Raw genomic sequence first — 19,913 nt, 5'->3', positions numbered from 1 at the left:
TGCAAAGTGTCAGAGTAAAACAATAGCTCTCTGCAAATGACAGAAGACTTAAAAAATGTCCATTATTAAAGACCTGATGGAATTAACAAGGATATTTAGTTATTTCTGTGACACACAACATTTTTAGATAATAACTGTAATTAGGACATATCAGATTTCCAGGAATTTCACACAATTTATGAAATACTTATAACATATACCTGTATAAACACAACATAAAGAAGGCTTTGTATTACTTCTTACATGCTTCCCATGTAACTTAACATACCAAATAAACATAATTAATACCAAATAAGCATCTCCCTTTTTATAAGGAGAGAGAACAAATCTTTTGAAACATTCCAGGGCCCCTCTGGAAAATTTCCATGTTAGTTTAAGGTCAAAAAGACTTCATTTAGAATTTGATTTTGGGGAAGTTTGTCAAAAATATCAAAAGATTTTATAACACTTGATCGAATAGGGTCATAGGTCATTGTGAAACAATACTTAGTTACCTATTTAATCAAAATAACAAAAATTTCCTAGGTAGACATTGAAGGTTACATAGTTCTGAGCAAAACTTAGCTCTTTTAATATCTAGAGGACTAGGTTTATTTAATCAATGACCTGATAATGACAACATAGAACATAGGTGATTATTTTGACAAGACATAATATCTTTGTTTTTTCTAGGCAGATTACTTAAAGAAAAACCTCTCGTAATCTCTTATTTTCAAGAACAGACTTACAGAAAACAAAAAATGTTGACCTTCTAACAGAGAAAAAACCAAATTCCAATTTTGCACCAGCCAACTTTTGATATTCAAACTTATTTACTTAACTAAATTCATTCTACTTATCTAGTCCTGACCACATGTAAAATTCCTTTTCCTTATTATTTCTAGTAGGCTTAACTAACTGCACATATAAGAATATTTAACTCTTAGTAACCTTTAATTTCTAGTGAAAACTAAGAAGTAAGCATTATAAACTGTCATTTATATCAGCATTCTGTTGACTGGCAGACTTATAAATACTTTTTATAATTTCTGGAAATATGCTTCTCACAATGACACAAAACATGTTTGCTAATAGACCCAAATATCTTTAATTCCTCTGTGAAAGGAAGCAAAAAGTGGATAAACCTATGCCCAGTAATAAATGTTTCAATATTTTATCCTATTTGGAAATGATCTGGATATCCAATGACTATCCGTCATTTAATTCAACTTAGCAAAACTTTTTTTTTATATAACAAATTTAATCAGTTATACATATACATATGTTCCCATATCCCCTCCCTTTTGCGTCTCCCTCCCACCCTCCCTATCCCACCCCTCCAGGTGGTCACAAAGCACCGAGCTGGTCTCCCTGTGCTATGCGGCTGCTTCCCACTAGCTATCTACCTTACGTTTGGTAGTGTATATATGTCCATGCCGCTCTTTCACTTTGTCACAGAACTTAGCAAAACTTTAAGGTTTCAGGATACTAGAAAGATATGGGGTAAGTACTGAAAAATTTCATCTAGAAACTTTTCTCTCACTTACACTTATGTAATTTACGTGTTTTCAATAATTATGTTTAAACCACCCACAAAAACCTCATGAAACATTAGACAAAGTCTGTTAATGTTCTAGGTTATTTTTCTGGCTGACAAATTTTGCAAGAGATAACATGAACTTATTTGACTAATAAGCCCAGGTAGAATAAAAAGTTTTGTTTGCATTATATTCAATGTTATTAACTCTAAAGTCATATCTATTTTCATTAAACCATCAAACTTAAACTAGCCTTTATTTACCAAACATTATCACAGATCACGTGAACTTGAAAAGCATTTGGGTTAGTTTGAATCCTAAATTTGTAAAAGGCTTGCTTGTTTAAGCCAGTTAAGTAGAGCTCTTTTACAAATTAACTTTAGCAATACCATTCGAAGGTAGAAAAATGTCACACACCTACAACACTTATATAGACACACATGAGCATACAGACAGACATAAACAGAGATCTTACATTTTTCATTTAAAAATTTTCCTTGAACTAGATTTTTGGGCAAGAGTGCTGCTTTAGCAATTTGTATATTTCTTTTAAAGTCCCCTTTCCCACCTCCTTTTTTTTTTTCTGCAGTTCTCTAGAGCTATACTTCTAGCTTTGCAAAGACTTTTAAGATAAGGACAGTTGTTCTCAATTCCTTAAAGAACTGGGTTGGAGCCTGGATGCTAATGGACTGACATACCCTTCTACCTATGTTGGAATGTTTCTCTCTGGTTACATTTAGCTTAGAGAAGATGGCCAAAAAAAATTTTTTTTAATCTGTCAGGCTCTGAATATCAGCTTCCAATTTGGCCAAACCTCTGGTTATAAAGTTATTAAATCCTTTCAAATATCTTGTCAGTTTTCAGCCAGGACAAACAATGGATATTTCTGGTAATATTGAACAAACTCTTGGACTCAAGAGGTGTCCCCCAAAAGGGTGCAAAAGATATTATATTCACAAGATCTAGAGTCACCCACAGGCAAGCAAAAGAAAGAACTGACAACTTGCATGTCCCAGGTAGGCAGAAAGCCAAGCCAGGTACTTAAGGCATCAAGCAAAACAAGCAAGAAGGCAATGGCTATCCCTGGGACAGAAAGGATCAATAACCAATGGATCTGTATTTGGAAAGGAAGGGACAAGTTGAAATTTTATTTTCCTCTTTCACCTGGGCACTATAGACCGGTTCAGTAGAACTGGGTTTGGTAAGAATTCTTACCTTTCCCTGGCTTCTGCCATTTTTCCCTGGATCCCCTCTGCAGGCTCCTGTTTTTTATTCATTTTAATTTTAGCTTTCCTTGGCAGTTTAAGGGCATAGTGTAGCAGTTTACCAGAAAATCCCTCAAAGTCTCATCAACTCTGAGAGGTGTCCACATGGGGGCCCTCCTTCGAAGATAGACATGGGGGTGTCTGTAAGGCCAATAACATGGTGGGCTTTTGTTTACGGTCTCCTGGTCTCTTTAGAGTGGAAAAGACAATTCAGACAGGATTACTAGAATAAATACTTAAGTAAAGGAGGAAAGAGGGGAGCACTGGAGTTATGTCAGTCTTACAGTCTTTTGTTTTAGGAACCTCTTATATCTTTAATTTTTTCTTAGCTCTTTGCAACAGAACTTTCAATGGAGCTATTTTGGAATTTTGAAGCCTTTTGGAGGCTTTTGCCTACCAATTAAAATATGTATCCCTTGCTTTTAAGTTCACTTCTTAAAAGATTTTATCTAATTGGAATGTTCCTTATAATGGCCATTGTAATTTCCCTGAGGGCTGGCAGCAGTTTGGTAGGACCCTAGCTTCATATGAGGTTCAACTCACATTTCTGTCCAGCCATATTTTGCCACAAATGGAGTGCCACCCACATTTCTGTCTGGTCATATTTTGGGGATCCCCAACATGATAGTTACCAGGTAAAACTCTCAGGACACAGTAAGATTTTGACATTTTTGTAGATATGTATAGCTTCTGCGATTATAGTTCTTAGACATAAAATAGGCAGTTGTGCCAGAAGGTGGTGCACTTGACTCTTTAGAAATTAAAGATCCCATCTCTTTTAGCTAGCCTTTATCTACACAAAACAGGACAAACAAGTATGTGTACCTTAACACTGCAGAATTAAGTACAGTAAATACCAAATACTGGAGCCTGGCCAAGAAAAAGGCCCTGGTACACTACCAACAATTCCCAACTTGGAACCTGAGACTGAGGTGAAGAAATGAACCAGCAGACCTCAACAAATAGGGTCTGTGGACTGATTCCAAACAAATGGGGAACTGTAGCTCGCAGTTCCCAACATGGAATCTAGGGACAGAACCATAAGCTGGGGTTTCCAATCAAATAGGAAATTGTGGTCAGGACTACCAGAAGTACCCAACATGGAACTAGTGATTCCAAACAAATTGGGAACCAACTGGAAAGCCAGTTAGATCTGGAGTTCAATGCAAAAAGAGCGGAGCTCAAACCGAGAGGAACTTACCAACAGCCCCCAGAAATGGAGAGAAAGACAGTGAACTCAGATAGGAGTTTGCAGGTATCACGACTGTGTTTCTTGTTGTCCCAAAATGCCATCAGAACTCCACTTTGGATCACACTGCTGCCACCAAATCTGTTAAAAAAACAAAATTCATCTGACTAAATTTTAAAGCTCTAATTAGCTTTATTGAATGATTCACGAATTAGGCAGCATCCTTCTAGTGAGTAGAGAGGAGCTCCAAAGGGCTACCAAAATGGAAAGATTTTTAAAGGCAGGACAAGCAAGATTATTTCAGGCTTAGATAACCTATGTATGGGGGACAGAAAAGGTCTATGTGGCAGATTACTTCATCTTCCTTTGGGGAATGAATGTATTGCCTCATTGGTATTGACTAGAAAATTCTTGACTGCCTGGTTAAGACTAAATTTCAATTAGGTTAGGTATTAAGCCCCAATATGGTGGTGTGGCTTAGCATAAGTGACTCCATTTTGGGCCTGTGGTTTTCTTTTTAACAGCACAGACACTTCATGTAGACAGGAGAAGCAAATGTGCCTGTTGGTCATGAGGAGGCAGTGACACTAGATATAGGGGACATATACTCTTACAAGTTTAAGGTATGAATGGGCTACTCAGGACTTTGTGCCCAGGACACTTGGGTTTGACATACATGGATGAAATTTTATCGGGGGTGAGGCAGGTAGACAATAAAAAAGTAATCTGGTAGTCACTGTCTATCATGCTCTTCTACATAGGATCTGAACCTTGAATGACTGTGAAGAAATTACTTAGCCTTGTTATTTTCGGTTTCATCATCTCTGAAATGGGGAGAAAATTATTCATTTATTCAGTCATTTGTTCATGCCCTCATTTAGGCACCCATTATTTATAAAACACCTACTGTGTACCAAGCACTCTCATTTTCAGAATGGTAGTAAAGATTAAAAGAGACAGTAGGGCTTCCCTGGTGGCGCAGTGATTGAGAGTCCGCCTGCCGATGCAGGGGACACGGGTTTGTGCCCCGGTCCGGGAGGATCCCACATGCCGCGGAGCGGCTGGGCCCGTGAGCCATAGCCGCTGAGTCTGCTCGTCCGGAGCCTGTGCTCCGCAACGGGAGAGGCCACAACAGTGAGAGGCCCGCGTACCGCAAAAAAAAAAAAAAAAAAAAAAAAAAGAGAGACAATAAATATAAGGTCCAATATCTGGCATAAAATGGATGCTTAAAACACAATAGCTATTAATGTTTCGCTGTGCCTTCAATGATTGCAATGCAGTTTAATTAATGTGCATATGCAACCAACCTATACCATAACCACCACCCACTAGAGTTTTGAGCAAGATTGGCTTCCCACTAACCTCAACAACAATTCCTCACAAATCACGGATTACAGAACTTTCATCTGAGTGAAAGTTTAGACTAGAATGTTAAAAAGAACCTACTTTTAAAAGACATTTTTTAATTGAAAGTGGGCCACTCAGCTTCCAATGAATCTTCTCTTCTCTTAAGTGTGTACGTCTTTGACTGAGGTGTTCTCTGAAAGGAATATAAGATTTAGATTTATTTTCATTAACTTAGAATTCTTAAAGCTAGCCCAGAGGTTAATGATGAAGGAAGTCACGATGAACAAGCAGCGGTTTGTATGATCCTCCGAAGCTTCAGTGAAACACTTGACCGTTCCTTTTTCCTAGGGAAGAAATCACTGTGACAATGCTCTTTCTCATTATAAATCTTCTCTCAGCATACACATTTTTAATGCTAACTAAAATGCTAATTGGTGAAAATATAACTCTAGTTATGATTTGGAGTCTGTTAATCTTGCTACTTCATAAGCCAGCCTCTTTGTTTAGCAGACGATAAGGTGGCGGGGGGGTGGGGAGTTTTGCTGCTGAGAAAATGGGCTGCTGGTGATACTGTGCTCCAAAGACGCAGGCATCCGTGACGGTTTGGTTGTAAATAAGACTAAGAAATTCAAAATAAAGGCTAACCTAGTTTTCCTCCTCCTTTTGCAAATCTCTGCTCGGTCTGCCGCCACCGTCGTCTGCAGAACGGCTACACGCCTTTGCACCAGGCCGCCCAGCAGGGCCACACGCACATCATCAACGTCCTGCTGCCGCACGGGGCCAAGCCCAACGCCACCACCGCGGTAAGGCGGCGCCGGCTGCCCCTCTCCGCGCAGCTCCTTTCTTGCCCTCGCCCCCATCCCCCTCCAGGGGGGCCGCTTGGCTGAGCTGAGTCCCCATACAGCCTCCTTAAATGAGCCTCCGCACTCGGGAAAGCCTGGGATTTCAAGAAATCAGCCTGGGATTTCGCTGAGAGCGCTCGTCCCGGGAGGGAGCGCTCGTCCCGGGAGGGAGCGCTCGTCCCGGGAGGGAGCGCTCGTCCCGGGAGGGAGCGCTCGTCCCGGGAGGGAGCGCTCGTCCCGGGAGGGAGCGCTCGTCCCGGGAGGGAGCGCTCGTCCCGGGAGGGAGCGCTCGTCCCGGGAGGGAGCGCCACGGCCTGACCCAGTCTTCCCTCCGGGAGGGGGCCCTGCGCTCGGGCTGCCGGAACGAGCTCGGCTTCCAGCTGGCTCTCGGCTGGGCGCGGAGTCCGCCCCTCCCGCCCGGCCTTCTTAAGGGAGCACAGTTTCCGAGGCTGCTGGCTCAGACTAAGCTGTTTGGGATGTGGAGCCATTGAATTGTAAACTAAGCGGTGCAATTTAACAAACCGTGATCCCCAGTGGCCGCTGGAGCCTGCGTTGCTTGCTTGTGTCCTTTTGCTGCACGGTGAGCTTCTGCACAGCTGCAGCTAAATATGTTACTGTGTTCCCTGTGGTAACATCTTACCTGCAACAGATGGCCTGACCTCTGTTGAGGAGAGAGTGTACTTGGTACTTGAATAGTTTTCTTCGTAGGCCTCATCCTCAGTTCAAGAGTTACTTTCCTAAGCATAGTACAGGATTCGGAGAGGGGTTTGACAACTTTAGGGTTAAAGCCGTCAAGCGCTTCTTATTAGAAAGAGCAAGCAGCTGCAGCTTGTTGTGTTACCATGGTGACCTGGGCTATAGTCTAAAGAAGTTACAAAGAAGATTTAGATGTAATGGTAAAAACTAGTGATTTTCCTAAGCTGTGCCTGTTTTGGAAGGAAATGCTGGCTCATGTGGAGCCGAGGGTGAGCTCATTGGCTCACATCGCCGTCCTCCCTCCCGGCTCTCACTCTCTCTTTCACTCTGTCTTCAGAATGGCAACACTGCCTTGGCGATTGCTAAGCGTCTGGGCTACATCTCCGTGGTGGACACCCTGAAGGTTGTAACCGAGGAGGTCACCACCACCACCACGGTAAGTGAAAGGAACCCATCGGCTTCGGCTCCCTTGTCGTGGCTGTTAAGCCACAGACATTTTCACTTACAAAATGTTTTGAGCTTTTGATTTTGAACTTCTTTTATTGTAGAGCATACATTGAAGTATGCAGATGTAAAGGCATTTACACAACTAGTAACGGGGATTTCAGCTTCCTTTGGTCAACATAAATCCATATAAAATGCGTGAATGTAATTTTATAATACTTAGTTCCTTTTTCTGTGACTGACTGCTTTTTTTCTGGCTCCTCTGCCCTGTTGCTGTAGTTGGGTGTGACACCTACCGCTGGCAAAGTGGTAGGACACTCCACAGCAAACTTTTTATCTTAGCTCGGTGGTCACGCCAGACTCTGGGAAGACCCTGATCCCTGCTATGCTCACGACTGGGTCAGATGCATTCCCAGTGAGAACAATTCATCCTGCTTTTCTTCCTATTTCTGATTATTTTTTATTCAAAAAGAAAATCGAATGTGCTTAAGAGAGAAACTGTCTGTATCTTTTTTTTTTTTTTTTTTTTCGGTACGCGGGCCTCCCACTGTTGTGGCCTCTCCCGTTGCAGAGCACAGGCTCCGGACGTGCAGGCTCCGGACGTGCAGGCTCCGCGGCCATGGCTTACGGGCCCAGCCGCTCCGCGGCATATGGGATCTTCCAGGACCGGGGCACGAACCCGCGTCCCTTGCATTGGCAGGCGGACTCTCAACCACTGCGCCACCAGGGAAGCCCTGTGTCTGTATCTTGACAGAATAAATATTTAACATTTTTTATTTTCACTGTTTGGAATATGACTGCTGATTCTTTAGGAGAGAACAGTGATCATCATTGGCCTTTGCCAGAGAAACTCTAGAAGAGTGAGGACGTGATGTTAATGAGTCCTAATGCTCTTGTGCTATTCAGCTGGAGCAAAGCTTAAAAGGAGGCCTCCTGGGAGGAAACTCACAGCTGAAAGTGCTCTTCTCTTTGCATATATTTATTAACTTTTCTCTTTAAGCATCAACTCTTTAATTTCTCTTCATAAAGTAGAAAAGTAGACCGACAGCAGAACATTTAGATGTTCCTGAGAGACAATCAGATCATGAATCAACAAATATAAAATTCTGAATGAGGTTCTAGTAAAGGTTGTAGTAAAAACGAGTTTTGGAACACTTGGTTCTTTTGATAGATGTAAGGAAAAAGAAAGGAATTTTGTTCCTCAGGCTGACAGCAAGTCCCTGTTGACAGATATTGAGGTAGTTGGTTTGATGTGGAGTTTTAAATAGAGTGGAGTATGATTTATTAATGAACTACAAGACAGAGACTGAATTTAGATGAGAGAATGGCACTGCTTGCTTTCTCAAGCAAAATCTTTGGCCAGTGTACCACAATATTTTTAAAGATTTAAAGTATAGTGTCAATAAATTATATAGGAGAAAAACAAGTCTTGTCATCACCTAGCAGTATACTTCTGAGTCACTATATATGGATGAATCGTAATGGCTTTTTCTTACTATATGATTTGTTATACCAGGAAAATCTTCATATTGGGGACCTGTACATATATCTTTATTTGGCATCTTTGAAACAATGTGCACACCACAGATAAGTGAAGGTTTTGGTGGCAAGATTGGGTAAACACTTTTGTTCTTAGAAGTCATGTTTTCTCTCAACTTTGCCTCTTGCATGTTCTGGGAATTATGCATGTACATTTTTATCAGATGACCACTAGATGGCAAACTTGCATCTTTTAGCTATCTTGACCTGCTTTTTCTTCCATTCATTTCATTAATTCATTCCTTTAGTGTTTATTGGATATAAAATATGTGCTGGGTTCTGTGCTCAGTGCTGAAGTGTCATCAACAGTGAAAACACTACTCCCCCCTACCAGCAACTTACAGTGTAGTGGGAGTGAAGAATGAGACTTAAGTTTGGTAAGAAAATATCAATAAATTCTTGTTTAATATCAATAGAATTATAGAACGTACATGTCTAATTTCAAAGAGATCTCAGGCTCATAAATATTACTTAGAGTGAATGACTTTAACTATACAGGTCTATATTTAAAAAGAGGAGGAATTTTAAAAAATACTATTGCTAAAGTTCTCAGATACCTTGTCAGAAATCAGACTTATGGTCATATCTCCACACATGTAGCTCTAGGGGGATGTGAAAACTCCTCATAAAACTCTCTGTGAGCCTTTTTTCTTTTCTGGTAACTATTAGTCTCTATGCTGCCTAGCTAATCATTGCTCCAACAAAAACCACCATACTTAGAAATCAAGTTTCTAGGTGAAAAGCCAACAAACAAATGTAAAACATAATAGCATGTCTGCTTTCAGTTGGGAAAATAAGAAATCATTGCCCACATTAACTAAACAAGTACCCCCTTTATCTAAATGGGTAGTTTTATTGGTTACATGTTTTTAATGCTGCCCTATCTTTACTTTCTTCTTCTCTTAGAACTGTGAGTTTTATTGTTTTGTGAAATGGAATTTGGGGTTAAGGATTGAAAATATGAACTTATTCCTTCTGTGATGTGAGTCTTCTTACTTTATACTTCTTCTCTTTCAGAAGAGATTTTCATTCATTCTTTTCCCACATCATGATATTAATGATATTAAAAACTATAACTAAAATTTAGTAGTTACAAATATGTCAGACACTGAGGGTAGATCTAGGATTCAAATTTAGGTTGTCAGATTCCAAAATCCATATTCTTAACCACTCTGATATAACTGATCTTGGCTTTGCTAAAAGTAGCTTACCAGGAATTTTCAACTTTTAAAAACTCACTTAAATAGCTCCCTTTATTGATTTTCATGGAATTATCATATTCAGTATCATTTTCTAAAATCTACAGATTCACTAAAAATAATTTGGAACGACTCACTGGTGGTAGGCAAATAGCACGAGGCAATAATTATGTAAAATTAATCAAATTAAATTTAATGTTACTACCATTTGAATGTAATAGTTGAACTATAGCCATACATCTAACATACGAATTTCACATCATTGGCTTCATACGATGTGCCATTTGAGCAGCAATGTGAGTTCTCTGCCATCAGAGAAAGTTTCCTTTGCTATTCCTCCTTCCAGAATTCTTCACCTCAAAATATGAATAAAGTCATTGTGTGGAGAGAAGAGTAAGGCAGCAGTTTGTAAAGGAAAAGTCACTGCTTCAGAAATTTGTGAGACATTTTTGGAATCATGGTTTGTTTCCTTAACCTTTGCTTTTCTAACTTTACTTCCTAAGACCTAGCAGAGGATATGAGACAGTTGAGCATTCTCTGGGGATTACAATCATTGCCTGTTTGCCGGAATGGACATCAGAGTGGGAGGGACACATTTCTGGCAGCAGAAGCCAGCAAGCTCAGTCTCCTAATGCAGTTTGGAAGAACTGTGAGATATGACTCATCCCTTTACTTACTGATCAGCTATCATCCATTATTTGCATAGTTTTAAAGTGATCGTTGCATATAATCATTGATATGTAGAGCATAAATTACTGAATAAGCTACTAAAATAAAAATGACATTACAGTTATATTACCATTTAAGCTTTGGTTCTAAATCTTATCTGATGCCATAAGTCAGTTAAAATGGGAATCATAAAAGTGGCAGTGCAATAAATACATGTAAAGTCATTTGACACTTTTTATGTGGAGTCAAGAAATTTTCTTTGAATACAGGTCCATTGACTAGAAGGCTAAGTTGTCCTTCTTGAACAAAGAACGTCTATAATACATACTGTATTGTGTGTCTATCCTATAATATCTATATCTATATAAAATTTATCCTGTGTATTATCTTAAAGAGACACTATTCTGAGTGCAGAACCTTTTTAAACTTTTGACATTTTTTCCTCAACGTGCTATAATTGTCTCAACCACACCTGAGTAGCAGTTATTTTTGGAGACTCACCTTTGTTGAGACTTTGCAAACCATTTACCTTAGTTTTTAAGAAAAATATTACCTATGTAGTATTTAACTTATATATAAAAATTATGTTAACATGTACAATTGGTATAAGAGGGTTTGGGAGCAAAACCAGGTTTAGCTTGTAGCACTGATGGGAGCCAATGTGTGTGGGCACTAGAAGGTGGCATACTAGCCAAGGTCACTCGCCACGCTGTGACTTATTGTGACTTGCTGAGTAAGTGGTACAAAGGAAGTGGTTGACCAGAGAGATGGGCTAAATGAAGAGCAGTAAAGCACACTTTTTCTTTTGCACACAAAAAAAGCAGATATTATCCCCCATTTATAAAACACCATGTAAGGACTCACGTTTTATTTTCTACATCATGATAAATGTTAAAAACTCATTATTAAGTCTGCCTTCTATCACATTCTATTTGTTTTGCCACATTATATGATTTGATTACATCCTATTAAACTTATGCATCGTGCACTACTCATTTTAACTTTTAAAGTAGTTTCTAATCTTGACCATAGAATCTGAGATTCTATAGCAGAAGAAGATGCCCATGATCATTTAATTATATCCTTGTTTTCTTTGGGCTATTCAGATGTACTTGCATAAAACCATATTTATGTTTAGCTAATCAAGTTTTCAAAGGACACTTCATTTAAAGGGACAATTTTTTCATTTCTTATCACATTACTAATGAGTGGGAAGACTTATTTATTATCCATTCAACAAATATTTACGGACGACCTTTTAAGGGTCAGGCACTATGTCATGTACAAATGCATACTATATTTACTACATTGTATATAGAAAGCAGTTTTAATATCTGTGCCAAAAAATATCCATGACCAATATGATCAGTGTTACTTTTTCTATTGCCACATATATTTGCTGATAATAACCTTAAGAGCATTCAATAACCAAACTAAAGCAAAGTTATTTCCACTCTCACAAATTCAAAGAAAATATAGTCACATTATCAGCATCTGAAAATAGAAACTGAGAATGTCAGGCAATATAATTTAATCATTTAAAGTGTATTTCCATCAGTTATTTTCAAATGGAGAAGCATCTTCTTGTGGAAATGTTTCCTATGAAGGGCAAATACTCTAGAACATTTCTGAAAAAATGGACTTTCTGGAGTGGTCTAATGCAGTAGGTATCCCTTAAAATTTTTAATCATTTAATGTACATTTAGACACTTATTTTAAAAGTTTCCCCAAAAGTCATAGTTTAATTGAGTGTCATTGTCTCTATCCTGTATTTTAAATGTAAGTCATTTTTCTGCAATCTATACACTTTCCTAATGCAGGAAAGTGGGTTGCAAATTGAGCTGCACAATAGACCCACCTGAGGAACTTTAAAAAATACCTATAGCTGGGCCCTTTCTTCAGGGATGAGGATTTAATTGGCTTGCGTTGAGACCCAAGCAACAATATGTTTTAAGTTTCTCTAATAATTATAATATGCAGGTAGAGCTGAGAACCGTTAATATAGAACTTAGGTTATCATCTTTCTGTGTTAAATTCATAAATTAATTAATATTATAATTAAATGGTGTATTTTTAAGTTTGTTCACTCATCAAATTCTTATTGACTACCTGTTATTCTCCAGAACTTTTGATAGAAGCTTTTGTCTTTCCTACAGTGTTTAATCTGTTTTCAGTGAATAAGACATTATGGAATTATTTAGACATCAGAAACAACATGCTGGAAAGCTTAGTTTGCTACTCTAGTCTTCAACTGTGCCTTCATCTGGATAACATGAGACTTTCTTTCCTTTCTGCATTTCTTCCTTTTCTTTTCTTCCCAAAGAAAATCTATGTGGTCATTATGTGGATTTTAAATGTATTTTGCATAATTTTATGTCATCAATTTATTCCAATATGTATTTGAGAAGCCCCTACTATGTTTCAGGTTCTGTGGAAACAACTTCTTTCATGACTCACACTCATGTGGGAGGTGGAGGGGGCACGTACAGGTTTGTGTGATGTGGTGCACATGATGCTATAGGAGTGGGTAGCAGCAGATAAACACGGTTGAACAAACACATTCATTGGGGAGGGTCAGGGAGTGTTTCTCCAAGGAAGTTGCATCTTATATGAGCCAAGACAAGAGAAGAAAGAACATTTCTGGTAAAGAAAAGGATATATGGGGAAAAAAAGCAGAGGCATAAGAGAACATGGCTGCCAACACTGTTGTAGCGTGTGGTGGAGGGATGAGACCTCCCTGCCTCTCCTTACTACATCACCAGGCATCTTCCCAGCCAGTTTGCCAGACCCTTGAACAACCCGGGGAGTTCATGTGAATATAACTTACAGTCAGCCATCTGTATGGACAGTTCTGCATCCGTGGGTTCAACCAACCTCGTATCATGTAGTAATGTAGTGTTTACTATTGAAAGATATCCATGTGTAAGTGGACCCATGAGTTTCAAACCTTCATTATTCGGGGATCAACTGTATTAAGTTTTCTTCTGAAGAAAATGGGAAGCCACTGAAAGGTTATACAGTATCACATTGTGATTTAATCAGTCCTTCTTAACATATAGAAATTATACCCAATGTATGTAAATGTATTCTTAAATTAATCAGTTGAATTTCCCTGTAAAATTATTTGAAGTTCTCTACTGCTTTTGCAAAAAAAAGAGTTGGTGGCAGGGGTATTGTAGCCAAACAAGTCTGTAGTCTCTAGGTAGCAAAGCTTAACAACCTAGACAACCTATTTGCTGTATTTTGGTGGCTTTAGTTGAAGATTTTACTCTATTTCAGGAGATTAGTTTTTTAAATTTCTCATAACAATGCCAATTGATATACTTAATACACCTTCAATGCAGAAACTAGAGACAGGAATTTGAGACTCAACTATCTTTAGATGATATTTCAAGTCATGAGATGTGGCTTTTTATCCTTTTTTTTTTTTTATTACTGTGGTATCCCTGGTGTCTGAAACAGTGCCTGGCATGCAATAGGCACTCAGAATGTTTCTTGAGTGCCTGAATGACTAAAAAGTTCAGAGGCCCTTTGTTTTTAAGATTAATTTAATATCAAAATATAGTGATGATAAATTATGCTAGCTAATATTTATTGAATACTAACATATACTAAGCACTGTTCTTAGAGCTCTTATATATTTCATTTAATCTTCATAACAATTTTATGAAGTAGTATTATTATCCTGTTTTACAAATGATGAAATTGAGGCACAGAGAAACAAAGGGACTTGCTAAGGCCTCATAGCTAATAAATGATGAAGTTAGAATTTGAACCCATGTAGCCAGACTCCAGAGCCTGGTCTCTTAACCTTACATCATCCATCAGGGATGGAAGGCAGTGGATCTGACAACTCTGGAGGGCTATTATGGAAGGCAAATAAGCAGCAAGCCAGAATTGTAGACCAATGAAAGACTATAAGGATGGGTGATTCTCCACTGTTGATCCTCTAATCCCAGAAGAGATGCATCACATTTTCTGCCCCGAAGTTTATATCTTTCACATTGTTTACAACTTCATTCCAGTGGCTTTGTTTTTCATAAATTGCATATATTCACTGCTTCTTTTTAAAGCTTTTCTGGAGACATTACTTAGTTCATTTTAGGGAAGCCCTGAAAACCTGAATCTGCTTTCTCAATATGGCTATTAATGCCATTGCTAAAGAATTTATTTTGCAAATGGGAATTCAAAATAATGAACTTTCTCTTGTACAACTTCACTGGAGTAAATGATCATTTATCTTCAGAAAGAGCAAATGAGTTTCCATGAAGGAGAATAAGAGACTAAGCTTCCAAAATGTCCATGTGGAGAAGATGGAGTGCTCGGGGCCTGATCGCTTGCTGATGCTGTTGACTATGGCCTCCTCTGTGATTCTTTTGATCTTTTGTTTGATTTTTGTTCTTAAGTTGAACATTAATGATTTTTGTCTTTCCAGACTATCACTGAAAAACACAAGCTAAATGTTCCAGAGACCATGACTGAGGTTCTTGATGTTTCTGATGAAGAGGGTAAGACTTTTATTCACTCTTCTATGACATCTGTCATGGTCTTACACAAAGGAAACCATCATTTTTTTCAGGAAACAAGCTGGTAGAGTGGATGTGGATGACAGCATCTTAGCACTTAAAGTAACCTTTTCACCTTTGTTTCAATACATTTACTTTTTCAATTTGGGGGAGGGAGGATTTTGTTTATATATTTTCAACTGTTGTTATCTTTAATCACTTACTAAATAACAGGACTAGGACAAGGGAGAGAAACTGGAAGTCGGCCATCTGTTAAAATATCTACCTGATAATACAATTATTTTTAATATGTTTTAACTATGCTAAAATACATTTTTTATTAAAATGCTTTAAAGTAAAAGAACTTAACATATACTCTATCAATGGTATATTGAGAAATCTCTGCTTTCTAATTGGTTCAAACATACAGAATATATTTTAAAACTAATATATAGAAAAAAATATTTTAAAACTAATAAATATATAGAAAAAAAGAGCCTTAACGAAGGTTAAAAATAGTGCAGCAGTAAGTCATACAAATTCAACATAGGAATTTGATTCTTTAAATCAGAAGAACTGTATGCCCCTATAGTTTTAGAGTTGATAAAAATTATCTAAGCCAGTGGATTTCAAAGGTCTGAGAAGCTCTACGAGGAGCACCAGGGACTGCCTTGGGGTGGGTATGGGGCATCATGCTAGAGGTACTGCCAGCAGGGTTTCTGGCTCCCCACCTCTACTTCAACTAGAGTAGTTGACTTTTCTTGAACAAAAAGAAAAATCTGCTGAAAAAATCATGAATGCAGCACATAAAGTATGCAACCATGTTTCAGTAGTTCAGCTATTGGTCAAGTGTACCTGTTAGAAAAATATATATGTATGTATATACATGACATGACATGTATACATGAATACATGTACATAAGTATACATGTTTGAAAAATTATTGCCATACTGACCCTAGTAGTAGGCCCAATACTAACTGCTTTTATGGAGAAATATTAAAAGTATTTCTTTAGGTTCTTCAAGATGTATTCAGAAGGTAAAACTTTACATTGAGACGCCCTTATTTAGAACCAATTTGTTAATTCACCTATTGGTAACAGACATTGAGTTGTCTCAGCTTTTATAAGAACTTACGACAAGAACAAACAAATGTTGGGTCAATGTATTATTGTAAGTAAATTAAAAGGTATTGCCAAAGCTAATGGTTCCAAGTATTTATTATAATAATCTTGCGTTCCATGGTAATACTTGCCAATTTTCAGCATCCGTACATGCACACTATATTTTGTTTCATGTGATCTTCTTTCTTGTCTTCACTTACATGTTGAACAGCTTTTAAACAGTTTGGTGACCACTTTATTGATGGGGAAGTGCTTAGTGATTCAGGTACCTTTAGAGGAAATTGTTGAAGTGAAAGTTTGTCTTTGCTTTTAATTTTTCTTAACTGGCTAGAAGCAACTAGCTTAATTAAATCTGGGTGCCTAATACTAATCTGGTGGTTTTTGAAATAGCATGTGTAATATGAGTGGAATTGCTTGTGTGTGCATTTGGGTGTGTAGATTTTTATTAACTTGGAAGCTTGACACCATGAATTGCTTATACTATTAATGATTTTTGAAACTATTATTGAGACCTATTAACATAATTAAATTATCTAATGAACATTATATAAATATTTTCCCAAAACTAATATTTCTTCTTAGAATACAAATTTAGAGAAAAATTAATTTTTTGATAAGTTGACATTGAATTAGCATGAACATCTTAACAACTACGTTAGACTACTTGATATGCAGTCATCCCATTCCTGGATAAAGATATATTTTAGATGTGGTTAGAAATATATTAAGTTAGTAGTTATAATCTAATTTTTAAAAGTTAGCTAGGAATAAAGTAACCTTTAAAAATTATTTAGGGAGCACTTTGGCATATAGGAAATTATTTAGGGAGCACTTTGGCATATAGGAAAAATGAATAATATAAAATATTCTATCTAGCAAGAAGTTCCCAAAGTATATGTGGTACCACTTTAAGCAATCCTATTACATGAAAATCTAACTTTATAAATCAGGTAAATTAGGTAGTGATTATTTAATTTAAAAATAGTTATTTTTTCCCAAAATAATTGTCAAAGAATTCCAATAACTAACGCATCCAAAGTATTTACTGGGTTTTTAGAAATTCCATTTGTGTGAAACATCCTCTTGGACCTGCCCATTGCATAATATAAGACCTAGCTATAACATCTTGTACACTTTTGTTAAAACTATTATATATTAAAAGTTATTAGTGATAAGAACTCTTGATTTGAGAGGAATGTTGGCTAATGATCAAGAATATCTTTCATGGTGATGGAGGAAGCTCTCCATGTCTAGATATAGCCAAAAACTTAACATTTTTCCCCAGAAAGAAATTCAAGTTGAATAATATTTTTGTATAGAATATATTTGAGTTTTGTGAAGTAACTTTTTAGTACAAACAATTAGTATAAAGGAATTTGACTAGTTGACATTGCCAATCCTTTAATTTTGTGTGCTCTTAAAATGTTTTCACAGAACCTACCATCATTTATTTATATGGACAAAGTGCAGCCAAATGTATTTGGATAGTATTAGCCAGTCCCTGTTTTCTTTACAGCTCTACTATTTTAATGATAGTCTATGTGTCGATACTGAGAAGAATATCCAAACCAAGTACAGATGTCCTTTCAGGCTAACTTGCTATAGTGAAGCAATCAGAATTTTCCACTCATGAATCCAATCAACAGATAATGAATGTGATGTTATTGTGTGTAAAGCTCTATGACTGGTACCATGGGGGAATCAAAAGTGAACATATATGGAGAGGTAATGTATAAATTAATGAAGCATAGCTAAAGACACTATGTCATCTGCTTTTCATATCTGCCTGGGAAAATCTAGAGAGGGAGAGACCTAGCACAGTCTCAAGGAATTGCTGAAAGCTGAGAGATAAATAGGAGGGTGGCACAGGTTTTAGGGAGTGGAGAAGGAACAGTATGGGAAGGTCCCGATATGGGAAAGGGCAAGAGAGAGACACAGAGTGACAAAATAATCTAGTCATTCATTTTGGCTGATACATTAAAACACACGGGGCTTCACTGTGGAATGTTTGGAATATCAACTGAAAAGTCAAGGAAATTAGGATGTGTTAAAGATTTCAATTAATGATTGAAACAATTAAATCTGTTTTGTACAAAGATTAAATCAGCAGTGGCACACCGAAGGAGTGCATTAGGATGAAATTGGAAGGAAGTAGGTATCTGAGAGAAGAGAAAGCATTTACTAGACATCACAATGCTAGGTGCATTGTCTCATTTAATCCCTACAGCATCCATATAGGATAGGCTATGGATTTCCCCTCATTTGTTTTTCAGGTGAGAAAGGCTCACCTGAAGATGAGGAGGCTAAGGCTTAAACACGTTAAGTAGTTTGTTCAGTGGCACAGAGCTACTAAGTGGTGAATGTGGAATCTAAACCCACTTTGGAAGCTGTTGTAATAGCTCAGTCATGATGTAAATGAGTCCTGATGGAGCAAGATGGCAGAAAAATGGAAGGAAAAGAGAAATGGGAATTCAGTCTAGGAATATTCTACTGTGAAGACTAAAACAAAGCTGTAAATGTAATCCTCTACATCTTCATAGGATCCTGAGCTGACTCCTGTCTTTGCTGACTCAGCTCCATAGCCATAAATTATATGGTAGGGCTCAGGGGTTATACACCTGTGTAACTAAATTACCTGTGGAAATGTGACCCATATATCCCTTATACTCAGAGATTTGTGAGTGGGTGATTTGTATAAACTTCGCCACTAGTTCTCTGGGACGATGTGTACTAATAATCAAGAGAACTCCAGAATGACTGAGTGTTGGGATGAAATACAGAGGCACATCTACCTTCTCCTTTTGACACACTTCCACTGTGGATGCTTGACATTAGCAGGGCTCCTCACCCGAGGTTTCAGTCCTTTACCCACTTATCAGCAGAAGCGCTGAGTATTCTTGAGAGAGAGAGAGCTCAGTGACATGTCAGAGAATCTCCTTCTTCCCAGCACTGTGAAAAGTTGTCAGAATGAAGAATCCTTGGGACCTTCCCACTTTATCTTAATTTATTCCCATACTCTTTGTGATCTGTGTCTTATAGAGGCTGGTCATGGGTAAATGTGCCTCTATCACTGAGGAATCTTGTAGTTTCCAGATATTAAAGCATGAAACTTTAAAAGCAAGTAATACATCAATGCTATACAATTAGTAGGAAAGGGTTTTCATAAAATTGTTTGGAAAGATTGGAGAATACAATGAAAAAAAGTTAAGTCCTAAAACCTGGAAGTCAGAATTCTATTAAGTAAGTAAATATGTAATGGCAGGGAAGGGGTTGTTCAAGTATAGGAAACAAAAAGGAAATTCACTTTAGGTTTGTTATGATGCAAAAAAATAGGGTTTGCTTTTTGTTTATTTGTTTTACATCAAATAAGTAAGTTGATAAAAGAAAGTATGTTAGGGTATAACCATTCTTTCATAAGCTTTCTGAGTTATTCAAAATTCTTTCCAAGCCTAATAGAACTGTACTCAAACAAGAATTAAATATTTAAATTCAAAATCTTATTTGAAAGCAGACCTTCATCCCTTCCCCACCCCCCACCTTGGCTAGGGTAGGGAAGTAGTTGCACTATTTACTGCTG

The 19,913-nt window shown here is 37.6% G+C and overlaps 1 protein-coding gene across 2 annotated transcripts in view; it reads left to right on the top strand.

Annotated features, from left to right (window-relative positions):
* The window catches only part of ANK2 (ankyrin 2), a gene marked incomplete at both ends in the record, with an annotated part of 247,216 nt that overhangs the window by 153,269 nt on the left and 74,034 nt on the right, over positions 1-19,913 (top strand). For both annotated transcript variants that reach the window (XM_079712358.1, XM_079712357.1), the window contains 4 exons: positions 6,023-6,121; positions 7,194-7,292; positions 15,143-15,215; positions 16,548-16,601. In XM_079712358.1, the coding sequence (XP_079568484.1) occupies positions 6,023-6,121; positions 7,194-7,292; positions 15,143-15,215; positions 16,548-16,601 (325 nt within the window). The remainder of the gene's footprint in view (positions 1-6,022; positions 6,122-7,193; positions 7,293-15,142; positions 15,216-16,547; positions 16,602-19,913) is intronic.

The sequence above is a fragment of the Hyperoodon ampullatus genome (genome assembly GCF_949752795.1).
Source record: "Hyperoodon ampullatus genome assembly, chromosome: 1".
Taxonomy (NCBI): Eukaryota; Metazoa; Chordata; class Mammalia; order Artiodactyla; family Ziphiidae; genus Hyperoodon; species Hyperoodon ampullatus.
This window is presented reverse-complemented; position numbering and strand designations above follow the sequence as displayed.